Source organism: Antechinus flavipes, chromosome 2 (assembly GCF_016432865.1).
Source record: "Antechinus flavipes isolate AdamAnt ecotype Samford, QLD, Australia chromosome 2, AdamAnt_v2, whole genome shotgun sequence".
Taxonomy (NCBI): Eukaryota; Metazoa; Chordata; class Mammalia; order Dasyuromorphia; family Dasyuridae; genus Antechinus; species Antechinus flavipes.
In genome coordinates, this window is record NC_067399.1 from 520493463 (window position 1) to 520514814 (window position 21352).

General features: G+C 35.4%; 1 protein-coding gene across 1 annotated transcript in view; it reads right to left on the reverse strand.

Annotated features, from left to right (window-relative positions):
- The window catches only part of SHC4 (SHC adaptor protein 4), a 160798-nt gene that overhangs the window by 12466 nt on the left and 126980 nt on the right, over window positions 1-21352 (reverse strand). The window contains exons 9-10 of the mRNA XM_051980618.1: window positions 20156-20220; window positions 4347-4522 (exon numbers count right to left, since the gene is read on the reverse strand). Of these exons, the coding sequence (XP_051836578.1) occupies window positions 4347-4522; window positions 20156-20220 (241 nt within the window). The remainder of the gene's footprint in view (window positions 1-4346; window positions 4523-20155; window positions 20221-21352) is intronic.

Below are 21352 nucleotides of genomic sequence, written 5' to 3' on the forward strand. Positions count from 1 at the left end.
CAAACAAAAAAAAATTAGATACAAATGGAAGAAAATATAAACCTAACTCATAACTTTAAATGTTAATGGATTGAACAATCCAATAAAAACAAAAAAAGTAACAGATTGTATAAAAAAATAAAACTTTATAATCTGTTGATTCTAAGAAACACACTTAAAATTCAAAGACATGCAAAACTGAAGGGATGGGTAAAAAAAAAATTTACTCTGTATCAAATGAATATAAAATAGCAGGAGTTGCCATTGCTTAGAGACTAAGCAAAAACATATATTTTTAAAAGCCCAAAAGGATAAACAAGAAAATTATATTATGCCAAAAGGAAACACAGATAACAAACCTCACAATAATAAACTTATATGCTCCAAATGTCTTATCATCAAAATTCATTAGAGGAAAAATTATCTAAACTACAAGAAGACATAGTACTATAATAGTAACAAAAACTTCACTATCTTGCTTTCCATATAGGAAATTATCAGTCCAGCAGAAAGAAAAAGAAAAGGGGAAAATGCAGAACTGAATATATTTCTGTAAAAATTAGAGTTAAAACATTTATGACATCTTCTAAATGGGATAGTAAGAGAATACATATATTCCTTTGTACTACCTGGAACTTTTTCAAAAAGTTGATCATTTACTAGGGCTTAGAGATTTTGTAAACCAATGTAAAAAGGCAGAAATAGTCAATAATCCTTTGCAGTCCAAAATGCAGTAAAAATAGAAATTGCTTCAAGGATTGCAAATAAATGATACAGACCCAAAGAAAGATATCTCAGAAAAGGAAATAGATCTAACCATAAAGGAACTACCAAATAGAGGGGAAAACTCCTAGACCTATTGAATTCCAGAATTCTTTCAGATTTTTAAAGAATAGTTAGTATCTGGAGAAAAAAAGCACAGTATCAGAATCCTTTTGTTCATTAAAATTTGGCTTATAATCTTAACACCTAAACCAAGATAAAATAAAGCACGAAAAGAAACTATAAACCAATATCATTAATGAACATAGATTCAAAAATTTTAAACAAAAGTCTATCAAACTGCACTGATTTATCAAAAAAATCATTCATTATGATCAAATGAAATTTGTACAAGGGATACAAGGATGGCTCAACATTAGGAAAATAATTAACATAATTAATCATATTTAAAAAAACATCCAAACCCATATGATCATCTCAATAAATACAGAAAAATCCTTGAACCAATTACAATACTTTTAATGATTAAAAAAAACCCTACAAAATATAGGTACTGAAGAGCATATAAGAAAATATATTTTTCTTGTAGGTGATCTCAGGAATGATTGTAAAGCAAGTGAATTCTGTCTTGGCCTCTTCTTTTTTGCCGTGTTTCTCCTTTCTATGGCAAGTGATCACAAACTTAGTAAATATTAGATCCAGCACTTCCACCTAGATTTCTTGATTTTTGATCATGTATCTTTTTCACTCTAGGATGCTGAATGGCCATTTAAAATCAAAATATACTAAAGTAAACCAGAAGGAAGTTTTTAAGACTATAGAGTTCAATATTGGCAATATCATGTTAAGTTTAATATATACTTTTTAAAAATCTCTACATAGTAGATATTTATAATTACATATACAATATTCTTTTATTATTGTTTTTGTCTATAGACCTTTCATTTTTGTAGAAGTCATAATTAAAAAAAGAAATTAAAATTGTCCCTAAAGTTCTTTTAAAATGAGTACAACAACTCAAAGTGGATAAAAATGCAATATATTTTTAAAAAAGTTAATGATGCCAATTCAAATATATTTGAGATAGATTCAAAGTGATGTCAAATTTAGGGGATTGATTATGCACATTTTGCACATGATGATGATAACCACGTGTCAGGCACTTATATCATTGTTGTTATTATTCTTTACCTACTTTGTTATACCCTGGAGTGTTGAGTTCATTTCTGAAAGTCACATTTTAGGGAAGACAGCCATAAACTAGAGAAGATCCCAATGAGAGCAGCTAAGATTGGGAAAGACCCTTAGGATTGGGAAAGACAGCATGCAAACAAAAAAGACATATAAATAAGATAAATCAGAGATAATCACACAGGGAAGGCACTAACATTTAAGAGGACCCAAGAGAAGCTTCTTATAAATGGTATGATTTTAGTTAATTCCCTCATTTTATAGATATAGAAGTTGAGATCCAATTTCAGTTATGAGCATTTTTCCCCTTTGTTTGACATGGTCAACTTCAGTTGTGGAACTCTGTGCTAACAGCTCTGAGCTGTGATCTCAGTGTATTCATTAAGCAACATATTACCTTCATTCCCCAGGGCACCCTCCATGCACTTATGAAATGTGACAACTACAAGAAGAGGAAGCTAAAAAGTCCACACCAACAAAAGCTACTTTAAAAATTTGACTCCAGTAGAATTTTCTCTAGAGAATTTTACCTCATCTCCACAGGATGACTTTCTGTGAGAAATGAATTAAGCGCTTCTTATTTGGGATTTCAATGGATTTCATGCCATTATATCACCCACTATAAGAGTCCCTCAGGACCATTTGAGCCAATGTTCTCATACCCAGTGATCTTTGCAAGTCTCATGCAGTCATTATCTAGAACCCCCTGTATGAGAAAAGCTCAGTCTTCTAATAATATAAGATATAATTCACAGAAAATTCAGATGATTCAGTCAAGTTATAAGAGTCCAAGAAAATCACTTTCTAAACTTGGTTTAGCAAACTTATTTGCAAAGCTGCCACTGATAATCCATGAGAATGAGACTTTCTGAATCAATAAATCATAGATCATAGGATCAAAGATGAAGAATTCAAAGGGCTTAAAAGTCCAATCCTCCTATTTTATAAAATGAAAAAACTAAGTCCCAGAGAAGTGAGGTGACAGATCTTAAAGTTATTTTTATCAAGGTTAATTGATTTGCCCAAGGTCACACAGCTAGTAAGTGTCTGAGGCCAGTTTTGAACTCAGGTGGTCCTGACTTCAGGGTTGGTGCACTGTCTGCTTCACACCTACCTACCCCAACCTTAGGTTATGCAAACTCTGGATTTAAACTCATATCTTAGGATTCCAAGCTCAGTGTTCTTTCCACTGCATTAAAAATGAATCTCAGCAGTGGTTTCCCTACCTTTGCATACTGGAGGACTAGTCAATGAGAGCCCAATTTTTATGAGCATGTATAGTCTGCTCAGCCTAATGGAATCTTCCATGTAAACATCATAACATGTGTACATGTATTCTAAAGCTGTTTCCAGTCTTTTAAATTAGTTTTGAGTGAGAATTGATCATGCATGCAAATAGACCCCAGTGACTCTAGTTTGAGTGAAAGAGCAATATGTAAGCCTCCAAATGGGAAGAACAGCAGTGGTTATTCTCCCCACTCAGTTTAACATGAAGCCATAAGCATATGGTCTCACTGTTGCTTCTGATTTGATTAGTCTTCTTTTTTTCTACTTTAGATGAAGGAGTATTAGAAATGCAAGGCTAGAATGTGATCTTGTAAACTTCAAAAGTTTGAGAGAATGTGTTCAAATTTTGGGGCAGACAAGACCAGTAAGGAAAAAGCTGCTTGACCCACAGAAATTAAATTACTTGCCTAAAGACATGTAGCTAGTTAGTGACTGAAGAGAATTTTAACTCAGTTCTTTCTGACTCCAGATCTAGTGCCCTAACCACTAGACCACATTGCCTCTGTGAAGGAGTCCAGAATAATTGCAGGAACATAAAGTTAGAGCTGAATGGATTCTAGATCATTGTGTCTCTTTTTATAGATAAAGAAACTAATGACCAGAAAGGGTGACTTATCCATTGGCACACAGCTAGTAAATTCCCAAGGTGGAGCTGAATTTGGTTTTCCTGATTCTCCTCACTGTATTTTTAGTTCACTATGCTCTCTCTTCAACAAAAGCCATGTGATATTGAAAATCTCTTTTAAATTCTAAATTTTACTCTATGAACAGGGGTGTGAAGGAGTGAGAAGGGAATGGGCAATTATTAAGTATCTACTGTGTGTCAGGCATTGTGTTAATATTATTTCATTTGATCCTTATAACAGATCTGAGAGGTAGATTCAATTGTGATCCTCATTTTACAATTGAGGAAATTCCAACGGGGGTTACACAGCTAAGTATCTAGAGCCATATTTGAACATGCATTTTCGTAACTCAAAGCCCACCTCAGCCATCTAGTCACCTCTATGAAGAGTACCCAAGTTAAAACCCAGTATGTGTTCAGATTTTTCCATTCCCCCAACTGTAAATTGAGCATAAAGGAAATGTGATCTTTGCATACATTTTCAAATGAAGTAGAAAGAATGTTCTCTTTAGAATGTGAAAAAATGTGTCTAGTTACTTACTTGCACAGTGTAACGGGCTCCCAAGTATTTGAGCAGGGTCTTGATTTCCAGAAGGGCAGACTGCTGTCTGAAATGCCTGAGTGTTGATGTAGCAGGGATCATCGAAGAGATCCACCCTGCACCTATGCTTCGTTAATGATGGATCCCTTTGAGTCTTCACAACTCTTTCACTGATACTACCTGGAGGGATGGTATCTTGCTTGTATTATGTAAATTTTTAATGAATCATAGCACATACAAATATAGAATAAGCTTGGGATTTGAATCTTCTAGATTTCCATAATCTTGACTTCCAAGATCTAGAAATCAAGAGCCATGTTCGCCTCATACTTTTTATTTATTTTGTGTAATCTAAAGCCCAGAATCAAAATTTTGGATTTATATAGCCTACATTGAATCTCTAGAGCTTTCTTAGAATTATACTCTTTTGGTTTGTGTCCCCACCCATTATTTCTCTTGAGAACATCAGCATTTGGCTTATTTCCCACCACCCAACCAGGATTTCCCCTGGGAACATAAGAATTTGGCCTATATCTGGAGCTACACAAAAATAAAAAATAATGGAAACCAGCTCACATCTCTCATGAAAGCATTCAGACAAACAAAACATCAAATATAGGACAGAGTTATTTATTCTGACACAACCCACATAAAAACTTACATTCATAAACAATAAAGACAACTTTCCTTCTGTCACTGATGAGTTTCTCCCTCCCAAATATCTATGCAAGTTTCCACACAATTCTATTCCAAGGGAAATAATTTGGGATTGTAAAAAATAGTTGTGAATCCAATTGGTGTCCCACTCCCCAGGGGATCTTTACAGTTGCCTTAACTTATCTGCCCTGAGTTGAGGGGAAAGTACTGAGAGTTAATAGAGACTTGACTGCCTTCTCTAGATCTGAGTCATCCATATTGCTCATAGAACCAGTGAAAAGTTAGATCCAGGTTTGCCATTCTATATCATGGGTCAGGCACTTATTATTTCTCAATTCTGGTTTTTGCTTCGTCGAGAAATTTCTCTACTTTGTTTAAGAGCTGCTTTGTTGTATGGCTGTCATCACCAGCTTGAATTCCTGTAGTTCCCAACTTGGTTTAGTAACTCTCTACCATGACCCCTATCCACTGCCATCTCTGGGATAAGTGCATAGTTCCCAGATATAGCTGGGGAAAGTCTCCTAATTCATATTCTTTCCCGGGGAGATGGTAGGAAAGGAGCTTGGGGGCTCCTGTTCAGAGAAATATCCTGCCTCTTAGGATACTTGTCCTTCTATCTCTAGTTTCCTAGTTTCCAGTAAAAAGTTATAACCCTAAGGTTTTTATAGTTCAAATGTTAGAATTAATTGTTAATTATTCGTTACCAATCCATATTCAATGATGTCAGAAGGATCAAGAAAAAAAGATATAGTCCCAGATAATATCTATGTATTTATCCATTTACTTATTTATATGATAATCTATCATTTTTTATCAAAACTAATCTTTTTTTATCAAAAAACTAATCTTGTCAAAAGAAATTTTCTCTTGCATAGGGAAAAATCATCAATACCAGAATAAAAGACCTCAACTGAAGAAACAAGTATCTAAGACAATGTTTATATTTGTTTTCGCTACAGTAGTTTTCGGTTTGGGCCTGGACTATTAAAAGTACAGTAAGTCCTTGGCCTTTGAGTGAGATCCCTTCAACCTGTTTTCTTAGTCTCTTCCTCAGATTCCTCCAATTGTACATGGAGAGAAAATCTATCAGGAGGAACCATGGGTTGAGTGGGGCAGATTAAAAAAAAGAATTTAGGAAAGGTAAGGAATAGAAAAGGGCTAATTGAAAATGACAAAAGCTGGTCAGTAACTAACTTTCAGTGACCACCAATGATTGAATTTAACTATTTCCTAATTAGACCTATTTTTAAAAACTTCAGTAATTCTTAAAATAATATCTTTCATCCTTTGCCAATATGATCATACTTAGTTCTGTCAAAAAAATAAATAATACTCAATGGAGGACATGTACTTTTTAAAGTATATTCATGGGGAGTAACTATAACAACGTAACTTTATACTCAAATTTGTAGCATGCATTTTGGGTACTATGTAGTATCATCTAGAGTATAAACAAGCCTTTGACTTGCAATTTCCAGTGATAGAGAAAACTCACTAAGAAGAAACTTTCTCATATCAATGCAATTGAAAAGCTCTTTGCAACCCAGAGAGTTGCCCAAGAAACTGAAAGTTTCCTTGGTTTTCCTGGGTCATGCAACCAGTCAAAGATAGAACTGGGACCCATGTTTTTTAGTTCTGTGATTAATCTAATAATTTAACCAAAATGACACACTGCCCGATTCATTCATTTGCACAAAAGAATCAGGGAATAAATGAATATTTTCATGACATCACATCATTTGTACTTATTTAGAAAGCTCCTCAAGGTCAGGGACTATCTTTTGCCTTTTTAAAAATTGTATTTGCAGTGCTTAGTATACTGCCTGGCACACATACTAAGTGACTGATAAATGTTAATTGTTTGATTTAAATGGTTTAATTTTTTGGCTTGCTTTTTTGTGTGTTTGTTTGTTTTTCTGGTGTTAGGCTACTAACAGTATACTCATGTAACTTGAGATCCACTGCACGTGACCACCCTATAGTTAAGATCAACCTTGAATCTTCTTGCTCTTTAGCAACTAGACCCTTAGATGTAGTTCAAGAAAGGTGAAAGTTAAATTGAGTTTAATGTTATAGTGAATTTTGCTGTGTTAAAAGATCCTGCTTATGTCCCAGAGAAGTTGTGGTAGCCCTGTTCCCTTTCACCTGTCAGAGTACTCTCCAGACTCCAGACTCAAAGACCAGGTATCCTTACTGCCTGGAGGAGCCATTCAATTCTGGAATTTAATGAGTGCAAACTCATCTAACTCCAGCCCCCAGCTTCTTAAACTGTGAGTCTCAACCTCATATGTAGTCTCACAACTGAATGTGGGGGGGGGGGGAGGTATCACAAAAATATGATTGATTATTAATTAATGTTTGATTTGTATACCTATTTTTATAACTGTATACCTGGAGTCACTTAAAATTTCTCAGACAAAAAGGAGTGGCAAGTAAAAATATTTTTAAAAGCCAGCTCCAGATTAGACTTCATACCTCATCTCTTCATCTACTATGTTACAATAACATATATAAGAAAACTGAGGACCCGTGTTGTTCTATGTGTCTCAATGTCTCATGAAATCTTTAAACTTGTTATCTAATTGAGCTTTTTACAAAATAAAGATTTCTGGTTTTTTTAAAAAATCATTTCCTAGGTTTTAATAAGATCTGGAGCTGGAAGGGTCCATGGAGATCATTTACCTAATTTTACAAACAAGGAAAAACTCAGGTCCAGAAAGAAGGGACTGGTCCATAATCATTACAGCTAATAGGTGTTGGAGGTGAGATTTAAAAACAAAACAAAACAAAAAAAATCTTCAGAGTCAGAGCTGAAAGGGACCCTAAATCTCTTTGTTGAACCACCTTATTTTATACATGAGGGTCAGTTCCCAGAAATTTAAGGGACTGACCAAGATTGCACAGGTAGTCAAAAAAAAAATTTCATAGATTTAGAATCCAAAGGACTCTTATAGACAATCTAATCAAACCCTTTTGTTTTGCATGGGAAGAATTGAGTCCCAGGGAAGTTGTCACCGATCTGGTCATGGTTCCTTAGGTGAATCATAAATGACAGTGCGAGAATTGAAACCCAGTTCCTGACTCCAAGGCCAGCACGCTCTGTTGGGCCAAGCTTCCTCCCCTCTTTCCTGATTCCAAGTCTAACAGTCTTTCCACACAACCGCATTGCCCTGAGAGAGTAATAAAAGTGGAGCCTGAGTAAAAGCTTTCCTCAGGCAGCCAGTTTCTCTATTGAGTATAAAAATGATTAAATGCAATTATAATTACAATTAACATTTGAATTAATATAGTACTCCTTTGAAGAAGTGGAGATTCTATGATCTGAAATGAATCTGAAATTGAATTCAACTTAGGACTTTAAAGTGTGGCAAAAAATTTCAGATCATATAAATTATTTGTGCAATGATCGCATTTTAAAAGAAATTTTGATATTCTTCCTTCCATAATTTTTTTTCCTTTCTGAAATCTCTAATTCTTTTTTTGGTTTTTGAGGAGAGGGAGGGTTTTGTGGGTGATGGGGAAGGAAGTTTGGTGAATGTCAGTGACCTAAAGAAATAAATGAACTTCAATAAAATATTTAAAAGAACCCCCCCCCCCCCAACAAACCTCTTTTCTCTGCAGTCTTCCTTGACTAAATAGAAGCAGAACATCATTTCCTATCTGACTCAGGCAAAATCAATCAAAGCATACTGAGCCGCTCCTATGAGCAGGAAACTGCTATTGGCAATGCCATCATAGTCTCCAACTCTCACACCCACTCCAGGAAACCCCAAACTAAAAAGAGAACACTCACTGTGTTTGTCTTGTTTGACTTCCGAAAGAGAGGACCAATATCTCATGCATTCTTTCACAGCTCTTAATATACTATGAATTCCTTAGCCATATATTTAAGACCTGCTACTATCTAGTTCCATCCTACTTTTCCAGCCATATTTCATAGTATACTCTGTCATGCAAACTATATTCCACCAAACAGGATTACTTTTAATTCTCTGATCTCTTCCTGTCCTTTTCCTGTCTTCATGAATTGATATAGGTTATCCCAAATTTTTGGACTATACTCTTCATCTCTGTGTTAAAGTCCTCTTTCTTTAAGTTTTACCTCCACTGTCACTTCATTCATGAAGTCTTCCCTAATCCCCTACTCCAACCCCAACAGGAAAATCATTCAGTTTCTCCTGAAAAGTCACTCAGATTTTCCTAAAGCATTTTGTCATAAACCACATTTAAACCACTTTTGTATATGTATATTCAAGAGCAATACATGTACCTTACACATAGGATTACAATAAAATAAAATACACAGGATTACAAGAAAATAATATAAACTATATTGCATGCAAACTCTAAAGGGAGAAAAAATACACTTTTCTAAATTTTTACTCTTGGAGATAAATTCTTCTGTTCCTTTTAAGATACAATTATTTATAGAATGACTAACATTAAATTTATTCATAATTAAATGGTGGTTATTTTATCTTCTCTTTTAAGAACTTAAATAGTACTGGAATTCTGGGTAGGACTGGCTCTATTTGAACTATTTTCTTTTGGGGATCCTATGACTTCATAGATAAAGATATTTATAACTTCGAGCAAGTTTCTTAGCTTCATAGCACACTAGGCAACTAAGACTATAAGTCAAAAAGAAGCTATCAACTTTTCTTGGCAGAGTTTCCTTTTACCATTGAAATAAATCACTAGTGTTTCTATTGGGCTTATATCCCAAAGAAATACTAAAGAAGGGAAAGGGACCTGTATGTGCCAAAATGTTTGTAGCAGCCCTGTTTGTAGTGGCTAGAAACTGGAAAATGAATGGATGCCCATCAATTGGAGAATGGCTGGGTAAATTGTGGTATATGAATGTTATGGAATATTATTGTTCTGTAAGAAATGACCAGCAGGATGAATACAGAGAGGACTGGCGAGACTTACATGAACTGATGCTAAGTGAAATGAGCAGAACCAGGAGATCATTATACACTTCGACAACGATATTGTATGAGGACATATTTTGATGGAAGGGGATTTCTTTGACAAAGAGACCTGAGTTTCAATTGATAAATGACGGACAAAAGCAGCTACACCCAAAGAAAGAACACTGGGAAACGAATGTGAACTATCTGCATTTTTGTTTTTCTTCCCGGGTTATTTATACCTTCTGAATCCAATTCTCCCTGTGCAACAAGAGAACTGTTCAGTTCTGCAAACATATATTGTATCTAGGATATACTGCAACATATCCAACATATAAAGGACTGCTTGCCATCTAGGGGAGGGGGTGGAGGGAGGGAGGGAAAAAAAATTGGAACAGAAACGAGTGTCAATATAAAGTAATTATTAAATAAAAATTAAAAAAAAAAAAGAAATAAATCACTAGTCCATTTCCTACCTCTAGCCTGCGATTTCATTAAATGAACTCCCAGTATGGAAACTTCTTTTCCCTCATCCAAGTAGAATATTTAGTCTTATAGATTTGCCTAAGAACATTTCGAGATTAAATGATTTTACCATACAAGTCATACAAGGATCATACAAGTAAGTGTGTTTCAGAAATGGATCTTAAAATTGGGTTTCCCTGATTTAATGTTAAATTGTTATTCATTATTTGAGGCTGTCTCTCTGATCTAGCATACAAACTTGTTAATGCACTTGAATCTTTCTACTAAGGTAAATGTGAATTTTTTCTCTCTCTCTGATAGTGATCTAGGAAGTGAGACTCTTTAAGATGGATGCATAGAACCTACCCTACATATAAGTTATCTGTAAACATTCTGTTCTCCCATATTCATAGTTGTTACCATCTGTATTCATTTTATTTTAAGTTCTGTTCTTTGTTAAAAGACTATTTTCTTTTTTCAGTTAGCAAAGTTATCTTAAATGGTTAAAAAATAAATAAAATAAAATTGGGGGAATCCCACCCTGTACCCACATTTAAAATCCAGACTGAAGTGTGTGGTTGACTAAAACTTAACCACATATGCCAGCCATTGTGCATTCCAGGGTTTTTTTGTTTTGGGGGTTTTTTTGGCCAAGTATTGCTCTGAGAACCTTATCCAACCTGCCTAAGAGAAGATTTGTGGTAGAAAATAGATCCACACATAGGCTGCTCATACTGTAAAGTATCAAAATTTTTAAGTGTAAACCCTAAGGGTATATGGAAATTTGACGTCTTTTTGATTAAAAAGATCAACATTTCCATTTTAACTTGAAGTTTGGGTAAACATTATGCTATTTTTCCATCTAAGACTTTTTTTTTTCCATAAGTGAATTTAACATTAAGGATCTTTTAAAAAAAATATGTCTAGCAATAAATGTGATTACCTCTTGCAACCAAGACTGTCCATTGCAGTGTGTATAGTGTCCCAAATTCAGGTTTTAAGTCAATATTTGAATAAACAAATGTCTTATGAGGAAACAGGCCAACACCTATTAAAAATATTTATATAGGTGTCTCTGAAATACTTGCATGAGAATCTCTAATGGGAAAAACTCTGAAAGCTGCAAATTCAAAATCTGAGTAACTTTGTTGAATCATTAGTCAAGCGCTGAAAATCTCATTTCAAACTTAAGTCTGATTACCACAGGCAGCCCCTGAAATAGGACCATAAGATTTTTTAATTAATTTTTTTCAAATATGCCAACATATAATCCACCACATTGTGAGGATGGAGTTGCCTTTTTGCCACCACAGCACATAGGAGAATAAGGGAACTAGTGAGGGATCTTAGAGATCTTATCTAGTCTTTATTTTACATTTAATGAAGTTGAGTAATTTGTTCAAGGTTATAAGTAAAAAGAGCTGGGATTTGAACTCAGGCAAAGTTCATTGTTTTTTTCTACTTTTCTGTGCTGCCTCCCTGCTAGTATGGTGGAGTGGAAAGTGGGAAGAGGAGAGAAAATGAAAGTTGTACTGTTATACAATGGAAAAAAATATTGCATTTTTGAATCAAAAGACTTTGGCTTAAATCTCAGATCTGCTAGTTAACTCCTGTGTAATGCTTAACCTTTTAGGACCTTGAAGTCTTTATCTGTTGGACTACATGATCTTAGAGGTTCCTTCAGTTTCTGAAGCTATGACTCTCTGTTCCCCAAGTCTCATATCTGAAATATGGTACAGTTACAGCAATATCTATTTCCAATTAGTTCGTTTTCCGTTCTAAATGTATGTCAGTTAAGACACTTGTTAAAAGAGGCTTTTGTAGACTTATTTGGGAATTTATCCATCCATGCATTAACACATCAATCAATTAATCAGCACAAACTAAATCCTTACTATGTGCTAGGCTAAAAACAAAAAACAATCCCTGTTCTCAAGAAGCTCATATTCACTTTCTCAAAAATAGATTTTTTTATTGAAATCTTTTGTTTTTGCATCACCTATATTTCCCCTGTATGCCCAGAGAATTATCCTACATTAAAAAAAAAAAAAAAGAATTTAAAGGAAGAAAAAACCAGTAAAAGCAATAAGCAAATAGAAAAAAAAAAGTCTATTGTTATATGGCATGTTTCACATCTGCAGACCCTGGCCTCTACAAAACAGCAGGAAGGGGCAGTTTCTCAAGTTTCTTCTTTGGGACCAAGCTTGCTCTTTATAATTTCACTACATTTACTTTCAATTGTTTTATGATTGTTGTTCTTTCCCCTTGCATTGTTGGTAATCAGTTTGCACTGTGTTTTCCTGGCTCAACTTCCTTCACTTTGCATGAGTGTGGCCAAATCTTTCCATATTTCTTTATATTCATCATTCTCATTGTTTCTTATAACATAGTAATAACCCATTATTTTTATGTACCAGAATTTAACCATTTCCCAGGCACAGACATCTACTTTATTTCTAGTTATTTGCTACTGCTAAAAGTGCTGTTCTAAAAAAATGTGGTTGTAAATGGAGTCTTTCTTTTTGTTGATGACTTAAGGACAGGATATCTTAAGTTTTTACCAATGGAATCTGAATCAAAATTCATGGACATTTTAGTCACTTTATTTGAATGATTACAAATTGCTTTTCAGAATGGGTTGGACCAAATCATACCACCACCAGTTATGCATTAGTATGTACCTGTCTTTCTATAACACCTCCAATAATAGTGATTCCTATCTTTTGTCCTCTTAGTCAATTTATTGGGGATAATGTAAAAACCTTACATATAATTTAGATATCAATCCTTATAATAGATGTTTAATACAAAGATCTTTCCAAGGTAATTATTTCCCTTCTTAACATAGAATAATCAGTTTTATTTGTGTAAAATGCTTTCCAATTTCATGTGATCAAAATTTTTGTTTTATCTTTTGTAATTGCCTCTATTCCTTATTTGCTTCTGAATACATCTTCTATTCAAAGTTGTGAAAGTTGTGTTTGTGATTTACTTTTCTTCCCAATTAAAAATGCAGAATTCTTCACAAATGTATATGTTAACCTTGCCCAGGGACTCTTGGCTTTGTTTGTTTGTTTGTTTGTTTCAGTTTTAGCATATGTTTTCCAAAGAGAGCAAAGAGGCTCACATTCTAATGAAGAAGATAATAGATAAACAACCTAGGTCCCTATATTATATATAAAAATAAATAGAAGTTAATCCCAGAGGGATTAACTTCAAGGCCAGGAAAGACTTCTTGTAGGAATTGGGTCTCAAAAGGAGCAAGGGATGTTGAAAAAGTAGAGGTAAGGAGTGAAGAGACACTTTGAAAAAACAAATTGCAAAATTTAACAAGTGATTAGATAAGCCAAAGCCGCAGGGGTCCTCAAACTTTTTAAATAGGGGACCAGTTCACTGTCCCTCAGACTGTTGGAGGGGCGGACTATAGTAAAAACAAAAACTTTGTTTGGTGGGCCTTTAAATAAAGAAACTTCATAGCCCTGGATGAGGGGGAATAATCGTCCTCAGGTGCAGCATCTGGCCCGTGGGCTGTAGAATGAGGACCACTGGTAGAGAAAGGGATGATACTGAGTCTGTGAACCTGTGTGTCTAAAAATATAGTGGTACCCCAGTAATATAGGGAAATTGAGAAGTGGGATAGTTTTTCAGGGGGCAAAAGGGGAAATAAGGAGTTCTGTTTTGTACCTGTTAAGCTTTGAAATATGTATAGAATATTATCTTTGAAATGTTCACTAGTCAGTTGGTTGATACAAAGTTAGACCTCAGAAGAGGGCTACAAATGTAGATTTCAGAATCATTTGCATAAAGATCATAATTTAACTTCAATCTGGTTGGCAGATGGAGCTCCAGTCCTGAAGTCAGGAGGACCTGGGTTCAAATCTGGCTTCAGACACTAGCTATGTGACCCTGGGTTGGTGACTTACTCCTAGTTGCCTCAGTTTCCTCATGTGTAAAATGAACTGGAGAAGGAAACGACAAATCACTCTAGTATCAAGAAAACCCCAATGAGGCCACAGAGAGTTAAATACAACTGAAATTACTGAACAACAAAAAAGATTAATGAGATTACTAATTGAGAGAATATAGAAAGAGAAAAGAAGAGGACTTAAAACAAAGTCTTGGGCGATGCCCACTATAAGTGAATGAACCATGGGTGGAGAGCTAGAAAAGAAAGCTAAGTAAAAGGTCAATAAAGGAGGAAGCGAACAAAAAGAGCAGTCACAAAAACCCAGAAAGAGCAGAATCATGAAAACCCAGAGAAAAGAGGATGCTCAATAGTGGCAAATGCTACAGAAAAGTCAAAGGACTGAGAAAAGGCTAATTGATTTGGATTAAGGGATCATTGCCAGATAAAGAGACTACTTTTAGCTAAATGATAAGATCAGATGTTGAGAAGAGAGTGGAAAAATGGGAATACTGAGTTTAGAGTAGTTTTTCTAAGGATTTAGGTGAGAAGGGGAAGAGAAATAGAAGATAGGAGTTAGAGGGCAGGGAAGGATCTAGTTAAGCATTTTTAATGATGGAGAGACTTGGCTGTGTTTGTAGACATTAGAGAAGAACTACTAGATAGGGAGAGATTGAAAATTAGGGAAAGAGTGGAAGTAATAATGAGGACAATGCAGTGGAGAAAACAGGAGAGGATGGATTCAAGGGGATACATAGAGGGATTGGCTTTGACAAGCCAATTTTTCTTCCCAATTAAAAATGCAGAATTCTTCAGAAGTGTATGTCTCTTCAGACACATGAAAAAGGAGATAGCAAGGGGTGTGATTTCAGAAGTATGTGAAATGACAAACAAAGGAAATGAAGAAGTATTGGGTGAGTGGATTCAATTTTTTTGGTTAACTGCAAGATGAGATCCTCGTCTATAACTTTGTTCCTAGGAGCAAGTATATACAATTTACAAAGGAATTCTTATAAACCAATTGTTTGTAATTTAAAGATTTTGTAAGTAATAAATGTTGACATCTTAGAGGAATAGCTAGAAAATTATACCTTGCATTGATTGTTTAAAAATGAAAAAAAAAATCCAACCCTAAACATAAGGACAAAAATTCAACAAACCTTGGTCAAACCTCCTAGAACTTGTGGGCTATTGCCTGCCCATTGTACAATCCATTCCATGATGAGGCATCAGAATGGTAGTTGGACAACTGAACTGGAGGCAAATCCAGAAGTGTATTGTACATCGGTGGTGTCAAACTCAAACAGAAATGGATACTTAGAGCTGTATATTAACTTTAAAAGCCACAAATAAATATTATCTGTGTTGTATTGCATTTTAATTTATTTTAAGCATCCTTCAATTATTTTCATCTGGTTCAGCTGCACTTGGAGTTTTGCAGCTGCTTGCTATCCATAGATGGTGAGTTTGACACCTCCACTGTAAATTACCTAAAATAGATTATCTAAAAAATACCTACAACTAGAAGAGACTTCAGATGCCATTTAGTCCAATCCACTCATTTTACAGATGAGAAATCTTAGACTGTGTGAAGTGAAGAGACTCACCAAAGTCCACATAAGTGATAAGCAACATTAGTGGTCCACTGATCCTAGAGAGAGCACTATTTCAACTCTTTTATACTATCTCAGTGTGAAACAAAAGAAAGGGGAATGCAACTCCATTTCAAAAAGACTTCTAATAAAAAGCTCATTTTGTCAAACAGTATTTAAGTGAGGGGGCAGCTAGCTGGCACAGTGTATAGAGCATTAGGCTTGGGCCAGGAAGATATTTTCATGAGTTCATAGCAGTCTTCATGAGAAAACATCCAGTGCCAGATACTTACTATCTTTGTGACTTTTGGCAAATCACTTAACCCTGTCTGCCTTAATTTCCTCATATGTAAAATGAACTGGAGAAAGAAATGGCAAACCACTCCATTGTCTCTGCAGAGAATATGCCAAATGAGGTCACATAGAGTCAGACATGACTGAAATGACTCAACAATAACAAAAATCCACTTATGGAGAAATTATTGAGATTACTTGGGATTTGAAAGCTACTTACGTTTGGATTAGGTGCTCTCAGGATGAAAAAGAAATAGGAAATATGATTGCTTTTTTCAAGAAGCTAAAAATCTAACTGAAGAGAAAAGTAGAACAATGGAGATAGGGAGGACAATATGATTTCAATTTAATTCCTGTGTTTTGGGAAAAATTAGTAAGGGTCAGATTAGTTAGAGAAAGCTTTTTGAAAGAGAATATTCTTGAGATGGGACCTTGAAGGAAGTAAAGAAATTGGATGGGAGGAGGGAAGGGAGAACAGTGTTCCAGCTGGAGTGAAGATGCTATCCAAATAAGATGTTACCACACTAAGGAAGCACAATGATTGGCACACAGGTGGAGCTTAATGAATATAGTGAAGTAGATCTTAACACCTGAGCTCCTGATCTCAGATTAAACCTCATGGCTGACATTAGACTGTTGCCCACTGTGAGGTTGGAAATCAAGAGAAAAGCAGAAAGGAATAGAATAACAGCTAATAATAGTTAGAATTTTAAGATTTCCAAAAGTGCTTTACGTTATTATTGTATCTGATCCTCACATCCACCCTAGGAAGTAGGTGTCATTATTATCCCTATTTTATAGATAAGGAAACTGAGGCTGAAAAAAAAAAAGTCCAGTGACTTGCCCAAGATCACTCAATAAGAGTATGAAATGGGATTTTAATTTATCTTCCTGACTCTGAGGTTTCAGGTTATGCATTTCTCTGTGAGATCTGAGCCTCAGGACATGCAATGAGTTGCTCAAAGTCTTAGGCATAGCAAACGCCCAAGATTTTGGGAAGTAAATGAATCAGTGTTACAAGATCCACAATAAATTGTCTTTAGCCACATATTCTGAGCCCTTTCCCCTTCTCTTAGGTGTCAGGACTCTACATCAGAATTTGACTCATAAGTTTTTCTAAGGAATTTTGGATAAGACGATATGGTTAAAATCAATTTAAAAATTTAAGAATATCCCAACTTCATCCCAAATATATCTATGCTGGCTTTCATAGATTATTGATCTAAAGCTGGATAACACCACAGGGGCTTAAATAATTTACTGTAGTTTTTACATCTATATTTCATGTATTATCTATCTATCATCTACTTTTCACCTATCTACCCATCCATCTATTCATTCATTCATCTATCATCTACCTACCTATCCATCCATCTATTCATCTCTCTATCATAGATTGATAGATGAAGGGATATGTAGATCAATCTATTTAATATCCAGCTAGTTATCTTGCAGTAGTCACCTCACTGCAACTACCACCATTGGACTTGGAGTCAAGAAAACCTGAATTTCCTCTTCTGTTAAATAAAGGGGTTGGGCTGGATGGCCTGTAAATTCCAGTTCTAAATCTATGATGCTATGGATTTTTCTAAACCCATCTTGGAATTGTTTGTATTTTTAACCTCCATCTTTTGCTGAAAGAATGAGTTTTTTTGCTTACCACCTAAATGAATTTAGTTTATACTTCCAGAGATTTTCAGTGAGGTAGGATAAGTTTATTGATTTATTTGCAATATCAATACCCTTTCTGATGATGACAAAATATCTACAAGGAATGATGAATATATTCTGAATAATATATTTCTTTCTGGATTATGTGATAATAAGAACCAATAACTTAAGCATAGTTTAGAGTATTTTCCTGTAAAACTCATTACTAAGCATTTGTTAGATTTAAAATACAGCTGTCATATTTCTGTCCATTCACAATGTCTTGTAAGATTATCTCTAAAGCTTAGCATGTGACAGTCTCAAAGGTCAGGGTCTGCAAGCTTGAAAAGTTTGCTGTGCAGTGTATGATCTTCTATACCAGTAATATTCAAATATTCCAGTGAATATGTTATCTTGTCACTGTGGCTATTCCCTCCAAGAGTGCAGCATGCACCTCATTCATGTATATCTATCTGGCATGACTCTTGACACATCCTCCCATAAATTCACCACCAGGAGACCACTTAACATTGCAGAGGTCTTTCTCACTTTTTCTTGACATTGTAAATATATCAGAGGAGCACAGGAGCTGTCCAGTAGTTATTCCTTCATTCTCACCATTGCCCAGTTCATCATTTCTACATTTCTCTGATAACATCCTTTACTCCTTTTCCATTTTGGTGAGATAATGTTTTAGACTCTATTCACAACTACCAAGCACCTCTTCATTGTTCTGAAGGTGATTTTCAATTTCAATTCTTTTTAGACTACAGTTGTTCTATAACTCACAGCCATACAACAGAACTGGAAGGTCATTGGATCTTAGATCTGGGAGCTAAAAGAAACCTTAAAGTCAGTCTTCTCATCTGATTAAAAAAAAAATTAAATAAGATTTCTTCAGCATTGATTTCTGGGGGAGGGAGGTCACACTTTTTATGTGATCCCCACTTATCTTACTTCTTTAGGGAGGCAGCATTGGGATGGTGGATAGAATGTGACTTTGAAGTCAGAAGAGTTGAGTTCAAGTCTTGATTCTGAAACATATTGGCTGTGTGACCCTAGGCAAGCTGATTAATCTCTCAATGTCCTAAGCAGTTTTGTAAGACTATCATTCGGAGAGAAGGTATTAACCAGAATCAGTAGAAATTTCTCATTGAGAGTTTATTACACCAATAAAATCATAGATGTAGTCTTTATCTCTTTGTCTAACTATGAAGAATGGGACCATGGACTGATGTTGCACATTCATCCAAGGTTAAAACTATATGGAGAGTCTGCTAAGCAGAGAAACAACTATACTTCATAATAGGGCATAATTTGGAGTAATATTAAGTATAAAGAGTTTACCAATAGTAATTGTACCTATGAAAGAACAAATCTGTCAATATGGAAATATGACTAAGAACCACTATGGGTCAACCATCATTACCTCAAGAGAAGTGCTTAAACTAAATCTGGGTTTTGGTGCAAAGCTACAGGTCAACTATAAGAAGACACAGATCAGAAACACAGCGGGAATTCCTGGATCTGACAGTTTTGGATACTAAAGTTCATTAATTTTCTGACTGATTGAAGAGGAATAGCATTATGCTCTCATCTCTGCTGCCTGAGAAGCAGCGTAACACTAGTCTCTCACTTCTGCTGCCTGAGGAACAATAGCAGTAGGCTTTCATCTATGCTGCTGAAGAACTAGGTAACCCTGGGTTCTCAACTCTGCTGCCTGAGAAGTAGAAGCACTAGGTACAACTCTAGTCATCTGGGATAACAATACAGCTAACTGTTCTTGCAGGCTATAACACACAGAGTACAGATGGCTGATTAAATTAATATTTGCCAATTAGTATTTTTTGAGTATCTGCAGTGTTTTCACAGAAGACCACCAAAGTTCAGAACAAGAAAGTATTCTATGCTGTAGCCAAATCACAACTAGCATGGATTATTACTAACTCCAACCTAAGAGTTTTTAATAAGACATTTTCAGGGGTGAGCATTAAGATTTTCTTCCAAATAACATTCCCTTTTAGAAAGTTCTCTCCTGGCTCAAGTAGAGGAAGCCTCTTTCTGCCTGAGAGACAGCATTTAATGTGTAAAAATAATGAGACGCTCCATAAAGTAGTATGACTAGCATGGCAGGGTACCCAAGGGCAAGTAAAACCTGCAAGTCTTCCAAGAGACACATATGAAGGATTTTAAGGCCTTCCTCTCTGTGAGGCCTGCAGCCAAAGGAATCTATGAATGGATATATACACAGAGAAGGCTTTTCCATGGAGGACTAAAGGTAAAATACCACACCCTTCCTTATGGCTTGAAGTACAAAACTGGAATCAATTCCACCTACCTATTGCCCTGCTGGGTTCTAAGCAGTTTTCATATACACTGCTGCATTTGGGGTTCCGGGGCTGAAAGAATGAGAAAAAACATAAAGCAGTCACAAAAATAGCCCTCTGCAAAAAGCTTCAAAATATACTGATAATCCCCTAGTAATACACAATGGATCACTCTTGCCTTACTCATTTGTCTAAGAGGAGAGAATAAACCTTAGATATAAGCTAGAAGCTTTGACTATAGGACATTGGATCTGGAGCTGCCCTAGTGGAGCTGGTCAGTAACTATAGAGAAGGCTGTGCTGGCTGAAAAGGGCCTCTGTGAATTTATAATCTGCTTCCAGAAGTCCAACGAGATCCTAGATAGAGACTTTGGTTTTTAGGACAGCTGGGCAAATAATGGACAGAGAACAATTATCTCTCACCTAGACTTATCTGGTAATTTGACTTGAGTCAGTCTTTTCTAAAGCTAGGATTAAATAATCCCCCTGAATTCTCTTCCAATCTAATAATTTCATGTTATGTTATCTAATAATTTCTCATGTTATGAACAATTTAGATACTAATATAGACATGAGAGAAATAGGGATTGGGGAAATAAATACAGGGGAAATAGAAGTAAAAGAAACTCAAGTCACTCTGAAATAATTCATAGGATCATAAAGTTAGGACTAGAAGGGAAATCTGAGTTCATCTCATCCAATTCTCTTTTTGTGGATACATAAACTGAGGGAGGTCTGGAGAAATTAAATGACTTGCCCAGAGTCACACAGGTAGTAAGAGACATAGTAAGAGACAGAACTGGTATTTGAACTCAGGTCCTCTGACTCCAAATCTAGGGCTCTTTAAAAAAAAAAAAAAAAAAGGAAAGAGAGCTGTTTCAGCTGCCACTATACACAACATTATAGAAGTGGTTTTGACCATAGCTTGCTCTATGACCTTCAGTCAAGCATGGAATCTCAGGACACCCCAATGACACCAGACCGGGAGTCAGGAAGATCTGAGTTCAAATCCTGCCTCAGATACTTGCTAGTTGTGTGATTCTAAGCAAGTCACTGAACTCTTATTTGACTCAGTTTCTTCATCTGTAAAAAGAGCTGGAAAAGGAAATAGCAAATCACTACAGTGACTTTGCCAAAAAGACCTCTACTGAGGTCATGAAGAGTCACATATGGCTGAAACAGCCTCTGAGCCTCAATTTCCCTAT